The sequence below is a fragment of the Pseudorca crassidens genome, chromosome 17 (genome assembly GCF_039906515.1).
Source record: "Pseudorca crassidens isolate mPseCra1 chromosome 17, mPseCra1.hap1, whole genome shotgun sequence".
NCBI lineage: Eukaryota > Metazoa > Chordata > Mammalia > Artiodactyla > Delphinidae > Pseudorca > Pseudorca crassidens.
Genome location: NC_090312.1, coordinates 3,789,057 through 3,808,045, shown reverse-complemented (window position 1 = coordinate 3,808,045; position 18,989 = coordinate 3,789,057). Strand labels below are relative to the sequence as shown.

The following is an 18,989-nucleotide window of genomic DNA, read 5'->3' as shown; positions in this document are numbered from 1 at the left end:
CAGCTAAGCCCGTGCGTCACAACTACTGAGCCTGTGCTCTAGAGCCCGCCAGCCACAACTACTGAAACCCACGTGCCTACAGCCCGAGCTCCGCAATAAGAGAAGCCACCGCAATGAGAAGCCTGCGCACCAGGACGAAGAGTTAGCCCCGCTTGCCGTGGCTAGAGAAAGCCCGTGCGCAGCAACGAAGACCCAACGCAGCCATAAACAAACAAACAAATAAATAAATAAAATTTATTAAAAAAAAAAACTGCCACAGGTTCACTGGAGGGACCCTCAGTCCGAAGGCAGCAGGACTGCCTGAGGGGCAAACGAGGCCGGGCAGACCCTCCACCTGTGGGCTCGCCAAGGAGGCCCCAAGGACGGCTCCCTGGCCCCCACCGCCTCTGCCCTCCCCTCCTGCCCCTCCTCAGACCTGCGACCCTCCAAGTGCAGAGGCCTCACCACCCTGCTCAGACTCTCCAGCCCGTCACCCCAGGTCAGCAGTGGCCAGCGGGGCACAGGCAGCCCGGCTCGCGGTCCGGGGCGTGGTGCAGGGGGAGAAGGGGCGCCGTGGACTCTGAAGGCTGGAACGCCTTCCACGCAGGGTCTGCTACCCATCCGAGTTCGTGCCTGGCCTCACGGGGCGCTTCCTTCTCAGGAGACGCTCACACCTTCCCTGAATAAACGCATAGAGGCTGTAGGTCCAGGAAGCTGCAGACCCGCTGGGGGAGGGCTGGACCCAGCAACAAGGCCAACAAATGACACACATTCCCCTTTGCAACTCATGTCATGCTCCTGCTGCAGAGGGTCCAGAAGTGAAACCCCAGACCGTGAACGGCCCTCACAGACTCCTCGGTCTCCGCGTGGGGAGGGAAGGGCTGGCCTGGTGCACCGGGTCTTCCAGACACGACAGGGCTGGGATCAAGGGGCGCGCGCGTGTGCGCGCACGTGTGCGTGTGGCGGGGGGGTCGCTAGTTGGAGAGAGCAGGAGTAGATCGCAAACAGCTGCCTTCCCTGAGTAAGGGCCCGGGGCCACAGTCTGTGCACAGACCTGTGCAGAGCCACCTGCGGCCCCCGGGCAGCCGCTAGCAGACACAGGGTTTCCGGGACATTAAAGGATGTCTTCTCTTACTACAAAAGTGCCCATGACACAAAGAAAAGTACTGTATAGAAAAGAGAGCAAACGTAAAATGAAAAAAAAAAAAAGGATGACACTTTGCTCCAAGATGTGAACATACGGAAATAGAAAAGGTTAACATCTTACATTAGCTCTCAAACGGAAGAGATTAATTTCTGCATCTCACGAATATTTGACAGAACCTTAAAGACAACTGGAAGGAGGGGTCTGGAATCTGGAGACCCACGCTAACCAAACGCTGTGGCCTTGGCTAGGTCCTCTGAGCTCACCTGAGAAAAGGATGAGGATGGGTGGGACTCAATTTAAGAGACACTGATGCCCACTGAGTCTTGGCAATACGTACGAAGGGCTGCTGTGGGCATCAGGGCGTCCACACGGACATGGGTCAAGACGATAGATGCGAACCCTTGGACCAGCAACAGCACCTATTAGCATCTGCTAAGTGTGGACTGTGTCCCAGGTGTTCTACGGGCATCACCAGGAGAGCGGCTTAGAGATGCAGACACCCCAGACCCTGAACCAGAACCAGCACTTAGCAGAGGCCCCAGGGCTGCAGGAGGCACACTGAAGGTGGAGAAGCTTTTCTTGGGGTGTGTTCACCCATTCAATTGTCACAAGGCCCCTGGGAGGTAGTGTCTATACCATCTCCCCATTTTATAGGGGTGGCAGGTGAGCAGCTTACCCAAGGTCCCACCACGAGTTAAGGGCGAAGCCAGGCCTCGGATCAGACTTATTATTACCCCAGAACCCGTGTTAACGTCCACAACGATGTGTCTCAAATTTGAACACCATACATCCTCCCCACCCCTTCTGAAAGAAAAATACTCCTTAGCCCCTCCTAGTATCTAATTATAAATATGTACAGACAAAACTGTGAATAAACTCCTTATGCTTTTCTTTCTTATAGAACTTTAAACAAAAACAAATGTGCAAATTAAACACAAAACTCTATAACTCATACATTTCAAATGGAGAGCATGTTAATTAGCAAGGGGTGACTGCTCAGCTGACAGGCACTGGGTCCTGGGGCTCCTCCAAATTCAAACCCTGTCAATCCCCACCCCACCCCCCCCACCAGCCAGGCAGGGCTGGGCCGAGCACCACTGTTATCTCCTAGAATCACAGCAAGGCCCTGCGGGGACAGAGCCCTTATCACCACTGGCCTGCCCTTGGCCCTAACGACTCCTCCTATCTGAGCGTCACACTTCATCACACTTCCCAGCCAGCCCCGCTGCTGTGGCCATTCAGACGGATCGTCATTAAAATGCAAGAGCAAACACACGTCTGTGGAGAACTTGCAGGAGACCCTCTAAGCTCTGAGCTGTCTTCCCTCTCGGGGACCCTGGGGCTAAGAAGCTGATTGCGTGGGTCATTCTTGAAGGGAATCAGATTCTACAGTCTCGTTGGGATAACTGTTAAATTACGAGTCTGGGGTTTTTTTTAAAGTACGGGTAAAAATGATTTCCAAGCCGTCCTTGGTCCTCCTCTCTTATAAACAAGGCCCATCATCCCAGAGCAGCCCATTGGTTGAAAGGTAGGCCAAGAAGTAAGAGCTTCTGGGCAGAAATTTCACTGCTTTTTAAATAAAACCACGGTAAGGACAAAGACAACAAGGAAAGGCTTAAACCAACCGCTACTCCCAGGCTGACTAATTATGAGCATCAGTTCAGATGAATCACTGGCTACGGCTGAACGAAGGCTGTGTGTTTTACCGCCTTTGTCCCACACACACTCACCTGTGCAAACATACTTCTCCGTAGGTCTTTAGAGCCCCGCCTTGTCATCCAGGCTCCTGTCTGGTGCTGGTTTGGGGCATGTGCGTGCACGTGTGTGCTTTACATTTAAAAGTTTAGTGGTTTCAAGAAGTTCTCAACGTCTTTCTCTGCACTTAGACAACTTAACCCTCTGCCACTGAAAACCACGGCACACGGAAGGCAGTTTCTGTGGATCTCACGATGAAGCACACGACTAATTAGCGGCTCCTTCCTCCTGGGTGAAGTGGTTCAGTGTGTGACAAGAGGACAACGGACTTTACTTCTCGCACACTGCTCGATCCAACCCACCTCTGTGAGCTCACCTTATCCCTCCCAATTGGAAGGGGCATCGCTGTGTAGAGATTCTTCCTTCCATCAAACACTGGTTTCCGATCCCCAAAGATCTGTGTTTTAAAGTGCTGAACCATATGTTCCACTATTTCCCTGAAACAAGACAGAATTCGAGCAAAACATCAATAAAATCAGGGAAATGGCACACAAGGACGACATTCTTCTGACACTGGTTTTTAAGCAATTTTATAAGCCCCGTGGCTCCTTTTAAAAACGTGACTTTCAACTTCCTTGTATAAGAAATCAAACTAGAACCTTCCGTGGGTTTACGCTCACTCATTTAGTGACTCAAGCATGGGAGAAGCCCCTCCCCGCCCAGCACTGCGCACGCTGCATCCACGGAAGACTAGCGGACGGGGCTCCTGCTCCGGAAGCTGCTGGACAGGCTGCCACGTGCGACCTGCACACAGAGTGCCCCCCACCCCGCGACACCGCGGGCTGGCTCGGCCGGGGCCTCAGGCTCCTGCGGTTCGCTGTACAGCTCGCCCTGGGTACCGCTGCCCTTTCAGTCTGGGCTCCAGCACGAAGACCCTGAACGTGCAGTGGAGGTTTGCTACTGTAAGCGACGAAGATTCTGGGGCTGTCTGCTCCTCGGGCGTGAACGGGAGTGGCAGGAACCCGGCGAGCACGAAGCAGCTGTTCTCTGTGGGGCTCCGAGGACCGAGCAGACCAGTGGCCCTACCTCGCCCCGTTTTGCCTATCTGTCCACGGCTCAGCAGAGAAACGCACCACGATGACCAGGGACAGCTCAGCTCTCCTGCGGGCCCCAAGGCCCAGGGGAGTGCCAGGCCCACCGGCCACCCTCTCCGTACTTCTGTGCTTCAAGGGAGCCCCACCCGGAACATCCCTGTCAGCGTGTCCCATGAACTCACCCGACTCTGATAAAGTACACACAGGAAAAGCTGTGGTGCCTGCCTGGTCCCCAAAGGTCCTCATAAGGGAAACATGCAAAGGACTGGTAGCAAACAGACTGTTAGAGGCTCAAAATCTCAGTCATTATCAGGAAACAGCAGCTCATGGGATGTGGTAAAGAGGGAGATGGATTCTGACAGCAGGGAAAGGGGAGGTGGGCAGAGGAGGGGGACGCACATCTGAGCTCAGCCTCGTTGCCGTAAGGGTATTTCTCTGGGACACAGCCTTGGTCATCTTTCAGGACGCAAGAACCAGAAATTCATTCCATTCTTTTCCTTGAATGAGAAAAGCAGGCCTAAGAAGGGTTTGCTTATTCAAACTGGCTTTGCCCAGCTGACTTTCAACTGTGCTAGTTGCAGGAGGTGGGTCTCCGGGAACCCAGCTAATCCTGCCCCAACACCCACCGCTTGGGGAGCCCCTGGGGCAGACGGAGTCTCTGCTTTGCTGGCTTCACCAAGAAGGCACCAACTGGGAGGTCACAGCCCTAGCAGGACAAGGACAGCCCTAGGTGCAGCTCTGACCTCCATCCCCGCCGCCCCTGACCAGTAGCCAGGGTGCAGTCTCACCTGCTGCTGCACACACTACTCTGGGCCACCCAACACAAGGTGGCCCCTTCCTCCACGCTGTCTCCAGACCACTCCCCCCCAAGCTTCAAGGAACCCATCTTCTTGGTCAAGACTTCACAGTCAACTCAAGTTCCAGATGGCTCCACTGGGGAGTCCCGCCCTCATTCAAAGAACAAATCCGCCAACTGAACTCAAATTTATCATGAACAGAATTAGGAGGGCACTCGCCCCAACTCATTTTATGAGGCTAGAAAAACTTTTATCTCAAAACGCAACAAGGTGATCGCGGGACAATCTCACTTATAAACACAGATGCAGAACAAAATAAGAGGAAGCCCCACCCTCCACTGCTCCTCTCTCCCAAGACTGGAGCAGATCAGCCAAAGCAACGTGGTCCTTCCTAAAGGGACCAGTAAAGTACATTGCAATGAGAAACGGACTTCCCCACAGTTCAGTGTGTAGGTAATAAGGGATAGGGGACAACTAGTTCCAAGTGGCATACACAACTCTTTTATTTGGGAGTTGGAAACACCATAAGAAACAAACCAACCAACTGATATACCATATTCATGGACAGGAATATTCAATTCTGCAAACAAATCCATTCCTTCAAGCCCAATGAAAACCCAGAGGGGTTAATTTTTATCTGATGGGATTTAATAAACTAATTCTAAAATGTATTTGGAAATAACGAAGGATAAAGGCTGGTAAGCACACTCTTGAAAAGGTACCTGGTGGACGTAAAAGCTACCATGACAGAGACAGTGTGGTGCTAGAGGAACAGACAAGCAGAACTCAGGAAAGCATCGAGGGCCCAGAAAAAGACCCACGGACATACAGACGTTCCATTGATGACAGAAGGAGAAGAGAGAGGACAAAGAATACTTCTCAATACCTTGTGCTGAGGCAACTAGGTATCTAGTATTCAAAGCAATAAATGGAGCCCACACGACACAAAACGTTTATCCACGCTAACACTTACTGTTCTCAGCTGAATTCAACTGTTGGCATGGTGACTCCACGTACACACCAAACTATAGGTGGGAGTCACGTCTTACCCAGGACCATCCAGCACCTGGCAGTTTGGCACACCAGGCGCTCAGTAAATATTTGTTCAAAGAAGGAGGCTGTTCAGTCATGACCTCTGGAGTTACCCTGAGGGACTACAAAGCAATCCTGCTCGGGTGACTAATGGTACACAACCCTGACCACCACATGGACTAAGAGAAAGCATCCTCATTACCCACACCATGTCCCTGTGCCTCGATGGCCCGCTTGATCACCTTGTATCATCTTTTGCAAAACATTAGTAGGGATCATTGCTTAATTTTTATGACCTGATAGCAACTAATTCTAAAATGTGAAGGTCCCTTCCCTCTATCAGCCCAGGCGGACTCCCAGAGGCTGGCCAGTGCCTTCCTGTCGTTCTCTCTCTGTTTTAACTGTGGTAAAATACAGATAACATAAAATTTGTCATCAGTCATTTTTACATGTACAGTTCAGGGGCATCAAGTACATCCACATTGCTGTAAAATCATTACCACCATCCATGCCCAGAACTACTTCTTATTCCCCAAGAGAAGCTCCGTTCCCATTAAACAGTAACTCTCCTCACGCCCCCCACCCCCCACCCCTTTCTAGGCTCAAGGACTTTTTTGGACCAGATTCTCCCCAGCGACTGTTGAGAGATATCTGAGCAGAACCACCTGGGCACATGTCATTCCTCAAGTGTCTGTGTTTAGTTCTTTCTTCATATCAAGTTTGACCACTGGAAAGCAAAGTTCCTGTACTACATCAGTTTGGCTCCCTGGACACACACCTTTCCTGAACCTAATTCTCAAGCTATGATCCTGACCTCACTCAAAAGGCAACAGCCCCCAGATACCATCTGTACACATTCTAGAGACTCATTATGTGCTCAGTACCTTACAGAATGATCCACATATTAAAACGTAGAGTGAAGATGACAATGGCAAACGTGTTGGCACCTACTCTCTGCCAGGCTGCACACGGAACAACTCATTCAGTCCTCACAGTAACCTAGGAGGTCAACACCACCTCCATTTTACACACAAGGACACAGAGGCACAAGCCACACACTGCAGTGTCAGTGGCCAGATGTGAAACTGCCTCGTGGTTAGCGGGACATGTCTGCTAATCCAGAGAGTCTGAAACACTCCCTGGCAGCTTGTCTGCCTTGTTACCAAAATTCTGAGAAGTTTTCTCTTTTAAAAAAATGCATTCTTGTAATTTAAAAAACCCCAACAGACAAAAGTCCAAGACCAGATGACTTCACAGATGAATTCTACCAAACATCTGAAGAAAAGTTAAACCTATTCTTTTCAAACTGTTCCAGAAAACTGAAGAGGAAAGAGTGCTTTCCAAACTCATCGGATGAGGCCGGCATCACCATGATACCAAAACCAGACAAGGACATCGCAAAAAACAGAAAATTACAGGCCGATATCTGATAAACATAGATGCAAAAATCCTCAACAAAATGTAAGCAAATCAAATTCAGTAATACATTAGAAAGATCATACAGCATAAAGTGGGATTTGTATCAGAGATGCAAGCATGTTTCGATATCTGCAAATCAATCAATGTGATATACCACATTAATGAACTGAAGAATAAAAATCATCATTACCTCAATAAATGCAGAAAAAGCGTTTGATAAAATTCAACATCTATTTATGATTAAAAACTCTCAACAAAGTGGGTATAGAGGAAACATACCTCACCATGACAAAGGCCATAATATGACAAACGGCCAGCATCACACTCAATGGTGAACAGCTGAAAGCATTTCCTCTGAGAAGAGAAACAAGAAGACAAGGATGTCCACTCCTGCCACTTTGATACAACATAGTTTTGGAAGTCCCAGCCACAGCAATCAGATGAGAAAAAGAAACAAAAGGAATGCAAATTGGAAAGGAAGAAGTAAAACTGTCACTGTTTGCAGATGACATGACACTATATATAGAAAATCTTAATGACGCCACCAAAAACCTATTAGAACTAATACATGAATTAGGTAAAGGGGCAGGATACAAAATTAATATACAGAAATCTATTGCATTTCTATACACTAAAAACGAACTATCACAAAGAGAAATTAAGGAAACAATCCCATCAAAAAGAGTAAAATACCTAGGAATAAATCTTACCAAGGAGGTAAAAGACCTGTACTCAGAAAACTATAAGACACTGATGAAAGAAACTGAAGATGACACAAACAGGTGGAAAGACACATTCATGGATTGGAAGAATTAATATTGCTAAAATGACCATACTACCCAAGGCACTCTACAGATTCAGTGCAGTCCCTATCAAAACACCAATGGCATTTTTCAGAGAACTAGAATAAATAACTCTAAAATTTATACGAAAATGCAACAGGCCCCAAACAGTCGAAACAATCTTAAGAACAAAGCTGGAGGTATCATGCGCCCTGATTTCTAACTATACTACAAAGCTACAGTAATCAAAACAGTATGGCACTGGCACAGAAACAGACACACAGATCAATGGAACAGAATAGAGCCCAGAAATAAACCCAACTTACACAATCAATTAATCTATGACAAGGGAGGCAAGAATATACAGTGGGGAAAAGACAGCCTCTTCAAAAAACAATGTTAGGAAAACTGGACAGCTACATGTAAAATCATCAAACTGGACTACTTTTTTTACAAGAATACACTCAAAATGGATTAAAAACTTATATTTAAGACCTGAAACCATAAAACTCCCAGAAGAAAACATCAGCAGTATGCTCTTTGACATCATCTTAGTAGTATTTTTTTGGATCTGTCTTCTTAAGCAAGGGAAACAAAAGCAAAAATAAACAAATGGGACTACTTCCAACGAAAGAACTTTTCACAGCAAAGGAAACTATCAACAAAATGAAAAGGCCACCTACTGAATAGGAGAAGGTATTTGCAAACAATATATCTGATAAAGGGTTAACATCCAAAATATACAAAGAACTCATACAACTCAACATCAAAAAGCCAAACAACCCGATTAAAAATAGGCAGAGCACCTGAGTAGACATTTTTCCAAAGAAGATATACAGACGGCCAGACACATGAAAAGATGCTGAACATCACTAATCATAAGGGAAATGCAAAACAAAACAATGAGATATAACCTCACGCCTATCAGAATGGCTGACAACAAATAAAAAGTGTTGGCAAGGATGTGGAAAAAAAGGGAACCCTTGTGCCCTGCTGGGGGGAATGTAAATTGGTGCAGCCACTATGGAAAACAGTATGGAGGTTCCTCAAAAAGTTAAAAACTACCATACAATCTAACAATTCCACTTCTGGATATCTTTCTGAAGTAAACAAAAACACTAATTAGATACACAATATAAAAGATACGTGCACCCCTATGTTAATGGCCGCATTATTTACAATAGCCAAGATATGAAAGCAAACTAAGTGTCCACTAATAGATGAATGGATAAGATGTAGTGTGTGTGCGTGTGCGTGTGTATATATATATATACACACACACATACATACATACACGCACGCACACGCACACACATACATACATACATACACTGGAGTATTACTCAACCATAAGAATGAACAAAATCTTGCCATTTTCAACAACATGGATGGACCTAGAAGGTATTATGCTAAGTGAAAGAAGTCAGACAAATACTGTATGATTTCACTTAACAAGCGAAAAAACATAACAAAACAGAGAGACTCACAGACATAGAGAACAAACAGGTGGTTGCAGGGGGGATGAGTGAAATAGGTGAGGGAGATTAAGAGGTATACAAACTTCCAGTTATAAAATAAATAGGTCACTGAACATGTTTTAATGTATTCTTCTGGTAATTTCTAATCACACAGATTTTTTTCGTTAATACATTCTCACTGTGAATTTCCAACACGGATAGTGCTCCAAGTCCGCCTGACCTCCTCTTCATTTCAGTTCTCTTCTCAGAAGCACCCTTATTGTTTTTAAACCTATGCATTGATATAAATACACAGGTACATAAAATAAATACAGTGTATTATGTTTTAAACACACATGGCTCTGGAGCTTGCCGTTTTCCCAGGATGCGTGTTTAACACCTTTCCTCGACACTATATACAAAGTGGCAGCAAGTCTAGAAATAGAAATGTTATCGTATCATGTACTGTAACGTGATGTTAACAAGCCACGTAGTTGTCTATGTTTCCGGACGTGGCATTCATACTGTGAAGCTCCATTCCATTGCTGTCCATCGTTTCACAGTATTCCACAGTATGTTTACTTAACCATCCTCATTGGCTGACACAGAAATGACTTCTCTTCTCTCTCGCTTTTCGCCATCACAATATTAGACATCCTTGTACATATCTCTCTTTGGGATAAACACTTAGAAGTAGAATTGGTGGGTCAAAGGTATATGGGGCATTATTTGTATTTACATGTATACACAAAACCACCTTCTGAGAAGTCTGGACCAGCGTACATCTCCCCCGGTGGACAGTGCCCATAACAGCAGGCTGCCAATGTCACAGCCGTGCTGCCCCGCCCAGCTCTTCCCAAGCACAGCGTGAGCACGCGTGCGGTGCCCTCCTAGGGCCACCTGACAGAGCGCAGGAGGAACAAGGGGGAAAGTGCAGAGAAAAGGTGAGGAGCACACCTCCTTCCTTCCGGTAGCCCATCCCGCGCTTCCGAGCACGGCACCACTACTTCTGACCCGTTGGCAAGGTTTCCTGGCGCTGGCTGTAAGGCCCGCACAGCCTAGACCAGCTCTGGGCACCGGCTGTCGTGTGTGACCAACTGCAGCCACGATGGTACTGGAGGCATCCTGAGAAGAGGGACCTTGCCTTATACTGGAACCCCTCCCACAGAAGCCACTGAGAACGGTGATCGAGACTAAGGGCACACCGGGCCGGGATTCACGACTCATCAGAACGTCCGTAGATGGCATTTTCCTCTCAGTCTTGAATGAAGCCTCAGGGTTGAATTTATTAAATATCTACCATGTGCCCTGCACAAGGTTTTGGGAACTCAGAATTAAGGCACTGCTTTAACAGAGGCTGCAGTGTGGAAGCAGACGGGGTGTAGAGGACTGTCTGGACAGGGTCAGTGGCAGGGGACAGTCTGCGGCCGGAGCTGCCTGCTCTTCCGCCTCCCCTTCCCCTCCGAGTCCCCTCTTCCAGCTCTGCCCCGATACTGTCAATCACTGCTCTGACTCTCCCCTCCCAACGAGGGACAGGAACCACGTCTACCTTGTCCCCCACCGTACGCCCGCCGGCACAGTGCCTATCACACAGCGGAGGTTTCATAAATGTCGGCCGGTTGGTAGTGTGGCTGCCGAGAGGGACTGAGTCAAGGTTTTAGCACGTGGGTTTTGCCAGCACAAAAACCTTACTTCCAACATTTTTCTAAGCTATTATGAATGATTATAACTTTGAGATTGGACCTTAGGCCAAAGTCCATCAGAATAGTCAAATGAAGAACCCTGAAGGTTCACACGTTTAACTACGCAGCAACTCTCAGGCTGGCTCAAAACCCAGGGGAGCAGCACGGCATGCCAGTCTGCGGGCTGGCCTTGCCACAAAGTGCACCTCAACACCCTTAAATATTTAAGGGCTGGGTTTTTTTCTTTAGATGATGTTCAGCTTGGTGTTGGCTAACCTTGGTTTTTTTTCTAGAAATATGAAAATTTAGTTAAAGTGGGATGAAGTCTTTTCCCATGAAGGTGTCCGCTTACCTCATTATGGCCTATGCTTCTCGCTCTGTTTCTCTCTCTCAATTCCTTTGCCTACCTATGCCATTTTACTTTCTTGGAAAGGTTTAAATAGAGTATCAAATTAGCCTGGCACCTCAGGTAACCTGAAGATAACTTACTCTCTGGCTGCCTTTCATGGCGCCCCCCTTTTAATATACATACCCTTGCAGAGTTTGTAACAACCAAATAAAATTCTAGCAATAAATTGAAAAAAAAGATCACAGCCCATCTTTGCTCCTTTCTGTTTCACGAGGCAATTTCTAAACACTGGGTATCTTTAGAACCTTACAGTCATAACTACACAGGACTGTGGGAACACAGTCAGGTGAAAACATCGCATTTTAGTCACCATCAGCCTTTTTCTGTTGCCAGAAGACAAAGCCTTAGTCATGCCTATTTTCATAAAAGAAAGCTTCTTGCACACTGTGGTTGATGGCATAGTAAGAGCCCACTGCCACCATGCCAATCAAAAGCCCAGAAAATGTGCTTTTTCATGCCTTCATTCCAGCTCTAAGAGTATATCCAAATCACAGATCCTCACAGGATTTTGTCCCAAGGAAACTCAAAATCAAACAAGCCCATTCACTGAGCGTCTCAGAGCATATAAGGCATATTAAAAGATCTCAGAAGACCTTTAGTAAATAAAGCTGTTTAAACCAGTTGTGCCCAAAGTTCTGGTTCACAAACACATTTTTTAGTAAGCACATAGTTAAAGGACCCCATTTTACTGTCAAGTACTGTTTCTTTGGAGACATGTCTTTTGGGGATAAATACTCAGAAGTAGAATCAGTGGGTCAAAGGGTATATACTATTTTTAGTTTAACATATACACCAAGCCACCTTCTAAAAAGTCTGGACCAATGTATATTGGCCACACTGAGTGAATCCAACTGTTTAGTTTTACAAATAAGGGAAATGACTCCCCAAACATTCCTTCTCATACCAAGACTGTGATCAGGAAAAAATTTACAGCGAAGAGCACTCTATAGGGCACCAGCACAAACTGGGCAACCAATCTGACTTATTATCAAACTGCAACTCAGAATTCTGTTTCTGACCATGACAAAGTAAGCAGACTTCTCCTCCTGCCCTAAAAAAACTAAAGAAACTAGAGAAAACCTGAGAGCTGTTTTTGACAGTGGAAAACAGGCAGCTTAGGACTGTGACTACCGAGGGAAGGAAAACAAACATTCACTCTGCTGGGAACAATTTCCACATCACAAAATGGAGAAGGAGCATAAGAGAGCAACAGTCTTGTTGTGCTGCAGAGATGGGGGCAGAAGAGGTAGGAATCTGTAGGGGAGGGTACCAGAGAAGATAGCAAAAGCCAGACTCCCTCAACGTAACATACATAATGTTCAATGAACAAAAAATTCACTATGCATGTGAATAAGCAAGGAAAGGTGACATGTGATCTAAGGGAAAACCTGCCAATAGAAACAGACCCTGAAATGACCCATCTGTTGTAATTAGCAGACACGGGCTGCTATCATAAATATGCTATTACTGTAAATGCATTCAAAGTCATCAAGAAAAAAGAAGGCAGCTATGAATGAACAGATGAGAAATCTCAGCAGAAATGTAAACTATGAAAAAGAACCAAATGCCAATTCTGGAAAAAGTACACTATATAAATGAAAAAATTTGGGGATGGTTACCACAGAATATTGGATATTACCAAAAAAAGGTGTGTGTCTGGGGCGGGAGAGAGAAAGTGATCTTAAAGAGAGATCAATAAAGATTACCCAAACTGAGGAAAGAGGGAGAACAATTTTTTTTTTTAAATCGCAATCACAAGACAGTATCAAATGGTCTAACATACACATAACTGCAATCCTGGAAGTAGAGGAGGGAATGGGACAGGAAAAAAAGGTAAAGAAATGACTGCCAGCACTTCACCCAAATAACATGAAAGACATAAACATTAAGATCCCAAGAAGGAAAAATACAAAGAAAACTCCAGCTAGGCATATCAGAGGCAAACTGGTGAAAAGCAAAATTAACTAGAAAGTAACTGAAAGAAAAAAGATAGATATGGGAGAACTACAAACAACAACAACAAACAGGTTTCATCAGAAACAATGAGGATTAAAAGACGACGTAATAACATCTTTAAGTTGCTAGGGAAAAAACTGTCAATTTAAAATTCTACATCCAGCAAAAACATTTCAAAAATGAGGAGAAAATAAACATATTTGCAGATTTTAAAAAATGGTGGGAGAATTCATCACTGGCAGGTTTGTACAATGAGAAAGGATAAAAGATATTCTTCAGGCTGAGGGGGAAATGATGCAAGTATAAACACAGACCAACAGAAAGAAATAAAGAGAACTAGATATGGTTAATATGTGGGTAAATAGACTATTTTCTTTTCTTAATTTCTTTAAAATAACAGCACTGTACCATGGGGTTTATAACATACATAGGAGTAAAACACATGCCAACAGTAGCAAAAGGAATTATACTAAAACTATAATTGTTCAAAAAAAAAATTGACAAGTGTTTTTGTAACCTTCAGGAAGTCAAAGGTTTCTTAGAACACACAATATAATAACCACTTTCAGGGACTTCCCTGGTGGCGGAGTGGTTAAGAATCCGCCTGCCAATGCAGGGGACACAGGTTCGAGCCCTGGTCCGGGAAGATCACACATGCCGTGGAACAACTAAGCCTGCGCACCACAACTACTGAGCCTGCGCTCTGGAGCCCGTGAGCCATAACTGCTGAAGCCCACGTGCCACAACTACCCAAAGCCCGCGTGCCTACAGCCTGTGCTCCGCAACAAGAGAAGACACCGCAATGAGAAGCCCACGCACAGCGAGGAAGAGTAGCCCCCGCTCGCCGCAACTAGAGAAAGTCCGTGCGCAGCAACGAAGACCCAATGCAACGAAGACCCAAGCCAAAAATAAATAAATAAGCAAACAAATTTAAAAGAAGAAAGTCAAACAACTCATTGGAAAAAAAAAAAGGAAATAATGCATGAAAAGGTGCTCAACTCATTGGTTACCAAGAAATGAAATTAAACCACAATAAGAAACCATTACACGCTCACCGAAACAGCAAAAATCAACAAGACGAACCATATCAAGTGCTGACAAGGATGTGGAGCAGCGGGAAGTCTCGCTGCCAACGGGAGCGCGAGGCGGTACGAGCGCGCCGGGAAACCACTCGGCAGAGTCTCCTACGGCTGAACCTACACTACCCTCTGATCCAGCTACTGCACTCCCAGGTATTTATCTAAGAGAAATGAAAACGTGTGTTCACAAAAGACTTGAACAAGCAGTTCACAGCAGCTTCATTCGTAACAGCAAAGCCCAGAGCGCCTAAGCACCTAATGAGAGAATGAGTAAATGAACCATGAAATAACTGTATCGTAACACATTCCTCTGCAACAAAAATGAGAAGCTATTAACACACACAGTGGTACAGGTCAACCTCAAAAACATGCTGAGAGAAGCAGGATGAAGGGGCAGCTCTCAGCTCTCATGGACCCGTGGGCCGTGCGAGTCCATCTACACAGGCAGGAAACGAGCCTCCAGGGACGGATCCCAGCACCGGTGGTGGGGGGCGGGGGTACGAGGCAACTTTCAGGGGTGATGGGCGTGGCTAAACATTCGTCAAAACTCACTGAGCAGCACACTTACAATGCGTATTTCTTTGTGTCTCAATACAAGAACACTTAAAAAAAATGCAGCGGAAGCTTTCTGGGGAGAAAAGGTAAAAAGGATCTGCTGAGAATCGGAGAGGGTTGATTCGTTTTAAAATAAAGGACAAAACAGAATACCTGTTAACTCTTCTTGGGCATTTCTCTGGCTTGATATCCAATTCATAATGATAGATGTCAATTTTTGGAATGTCCATTTCAAAGAAGTTGGCCTGTAACTTGATCGTTCTCCCGGAGGTCCCGAAGTCGGGTCTGGGTGGAGGCTTGAAGGCATACCCTTGGACGGGTGGCGGTGGCGGTGGAGGAGGGGCAAGCACTGGAAACGGCAAAGAGAACCCTGTTACCCAGGGCCCACGCTGAGAAGAGGCTGGCGCCTGCCCCCGACACGCTGCCCTCCCCACCCCGCTGGACCCCGCCATCCCAGGCCCGCCGGCACTGCCACCCCCTCCTTCCCCCCCCCGAAACTGATGCCCCACCCCGCCCGGGCCACCTCATCGCAGAGCGCCCCAGTGCCAGGCTCAAGGCCCCCCAGAGCACACCCCTCCTCGGCCACGACACTGCACCTCGCCCTCCTTGCTCAAAGGTTTCCCTCCCCGGTCCCCTCCTCGCTCACCGACCCTCTTCACTTCTGACAGCCTCACAGTTCCAGCCCTGCACCCGCAGTTCAAAGTCCTTCCCCCAGGCCTGCGCCTCCACCGGTGAGGCTGTGGTCTACTCCACTGTCAAGACCCTTCGCACACATTCTTCACGGCCAGTTGCTCAACAGTGCTCATCGTTTTACCCGCTTTTCTCTCTAACTCCTCCTTTCCTATCCATCTCTCTCTGCCTCAGCTCGGGTTCCCATTTCATCCTAGTGGGGGCTCGGCTTCCAGGCCCCTCACCCACTTTCCACACATTCTGGTCTCACCCTGGCCAGATACCTTCGTGGCCCCCCAGCACGTGGCCCCGACATTTAGGCACTCACGTCTCGGCCTTACCTTCTGCAGCTCTAAGAACCCTCCCCACCAAGAACCAGCCTCACACTTCAGAGCCCTGCACATGCCAGCTCCTGCCCAAGAATCCCGAAGAATCCGTTCACTCCTGTAGCCCTGTAGCGTGTCCAGCTCACTTCATTGGCATTTCCAGGACGAGTCTGCCGCACCGTGCTGTCATCACACTTGGCTCTCTGCCTGGCTGGCTGGACCACGAGCAGCCTGAGGATCAAGGTCTAAGCGAGCACCTGACGCACACGAGCCCAGAAACACTGGATCCAGCCTTGGGAAAGCCCAAGCTCGGACAGGCAAAGGAAGGTTGCCAAAGTCGCTCACAAAGTGTCCTCTGCCGCGGACCACCGAAGTCACGCAGGAAGGTGTGTGCAACATCAAGAGTCAAGAACGTGGGCTTCCCTGGTGGCGCAGTGGTTGAAAGTCCGCCTGCCGATGCAGGGGACACGGGTTTGTGCCCCGGTCCGGGAGGATCCCACGTGCCGCGGAGCAGCTGGGCCGGTGAGCCATGGCCGCTGAGCCTGCGCGTCCGGAGCCTGTGCTCCGCAATGGGAGGGGCCACAGCAGCGAGAAGCCCGCGTAGCCTCCCAACACCAACACTCACACACGGACCTTGACACTGTGCCCCCGAGTACCACTTCCTACACCACAGTCCCTCTTCCAGGGACTTCCGACAGCTGTGCTTGCGTCAACATGGTAGTCAACTACCCCTGCCATCTCTCTCCTGGAAGCCAAGACTCAACACCCCCTTCTCTGCAACAGACCAACCTTTCCACAAAGGAGTCTCAGCAGTAAAGCCAATTCGTTACTTAAAAGTGCCTTATAATATACCTCCTTGGTTACCATGCTTGCCACGTACACTTCTGTTCTCTTTCTGTGCATATGAGAGATTAAAGATGGGGCAGTGTGAATTGTTAGCACATGAGACAAAGCCAAAGGGGTGAGACTCATATGGAATGAAAGGGACCCAGACCGTCATGTCATGACAGTGTCCCCCCTCCATGACTCTTAAATCCATTAACTTAATCTAGGAGTGCTTCCCCCCCACCCCCAACAGTTAAAAAAAACAAAAACAAAACAAAACAAAAAAACACTTTGTCCCAACTCGAATTTTCAGTAATTCCATTAATAAAATTCAAAGTCGTTTTAGGAAAAGAACCAACGAAAAAAATTTCCGATTAACAGTATACCTTTAATTTTCGCTCAAATATCTTTGTTTCAAAGAAGTTCTCATTTTAAAAAAAATTCCATGTACTGCAATCCCCACTGACATTCACTGGAAACAAAAGTACTTACTCTACAAAAAATAACAGCAGCTGTTCTTACTGCATCTCTGACATAGCAAAACTCAGGGAGTCTTTGAATTACTTGTTTTATACTTTGGTTTCTTTCTATGAGAAAACAAACATGCTCTAAAGGTTATTAATCTCATTGAGCTAAACCATCTGGAGACCTTTGGGTCTCTCTCCACTAAGCTACTATGACTTCATAGATGACATATTCACAGCCTTTCACAACAGCCCATCCCTTCAACAAGCACGCCTGGGTGCCCTTTACGTGCTGGGTAGCGTGCCAGAGACCAGAGATACAAAAATAAACAGAGTTCTCAAGCAGCTCACACATCACCTCCCAGGAGTGTCTGAGTGCAGGACACCCAGTGGATTACCGTGTCTACTTCTCCAGAGTCAGCTGGTCACACGGGGTCCTCGCACTGAGGGTCCTGACCACGCCAAGGAGCGGACCCCACTTGCTCCCTGGGGACAGACGCAGACTCTCTGCACTCAGCACTGAGTGCCCACTGACACAAGGCCCCTGTTCTCAGGTGGACTCCCACCCGGCGAGAGGAATCTTGTGAATGGAGAGTCAAGGTTAGACCTTCGTGTCCCAGGAAATGTCCAGCCACAGAGCCACAGGAATCTGGCCCAGGAACCGGGCACGAGCCACACTGAAGGGAGTCCCAGCTACAAAGCGCTTTCACAGTTTTCTTTCTTGCCGTTGATTTACAATATCATGTAAGCTTCACGTGTAAAGCACAGTGATTCAGTTTTATACATACATACATACATTATACACACACACATATTTATACACATGTATGTTCTTTTTCAGAATCTTTTCCCTTATAGGTTATTATATAATACTGAGTATAGTTCCCTGTGCTATACAGTAGGTCCCTTCTGGTTCACGTTTCCTAATTGCGCCTCACAGCTACGGAGCAAAGGGGTCGCCTGTGAACTGTGAAGCTGTCCAAGGCCCAGGGAGTAGTAACACAGCTGGCGTGCCCACTCCATCCCACTCCCCAGGCTGCCCCCGCCCCCGCCCGCCAGCTGTCAGTCCCCAGCCTTACCTACCTCTCAGCAAGGCAGGGTCAGGCCTGGGGCCCACCTCTCAGGCTGAGCCTACGCCTCCTATACCCCCAACACCCACCACTTGGACACAATAAGCCGCGGGAAAGAAGGAGAACAGTTCACCAGTTTGCGTCACTAACCTGTATTAATAAAAGCAATGGGGAAAATGCAATGGTAAATTATTTATAAAATATATAATTTCATAAGATATTTCTTCCTTGCTTCTAGATTTTAATAATGAAAATACCGACAGTTCGTGGGGAGCGTATGGAATATAGAGTCACAAGTTAAAGCCCTCTAAGCAGAGGGAACAGGGTGAGGACCTGTGTGGCTTTTTTTTTTCTTTTAATATAGAGTTATTGATTGATTGATTGAGGTTGCATTGGGTCTTACTTGCTGCGTGTGGGCTTTCTCTAGTTGCGGCAAGCGGGCTTCTCATTGCAGTGGCTTCTCTTGTTGCAGAGCACGGGCTCTAGGCGTGCGGGCTTCAGTAGTTGTGGCGCATGGGTTCCAGAGCGCAGGCTCGGTAGTTGTGGCGCACG

General features: G+C 47.2%; 1 protein-coding gene across 6 annotated transcripts in view; it reads right to left on the bottom strand.

The window, feature by feature from the left end:
• AGO2 (argonaute RISC catalytic component 2) overlaps positions 1–18,989 on the bottom strand; it is a 108,455-nt gene that overhangs the window by 42,695 nt on the left and 46,771 nt on the right. For 5 of the 6 annotated variants that reach the window (XM_067712808.1, XM_067712810.1, XM_067712811.1 and 2 more), the window contains exons 2-3: positions 15,237–15,432; positions 3,198–3,318 (exon numbers count right to left, since the gene is read on the bottom strand). In XM_067712808.1, coding sequence (XP_067568909.1) covers positions 3,198–3,318; positions 15,237–15,432 — 317 coding nt within the window. Of the gene's footprint in view, positions 1–3,197; positions 3,319–15,236; positions 15,433–16,930; positions 17,141–18,989 lie in introns of those variants that run through there. The other variant, XM_067712813.1, reaches the window with a different exon arrangement.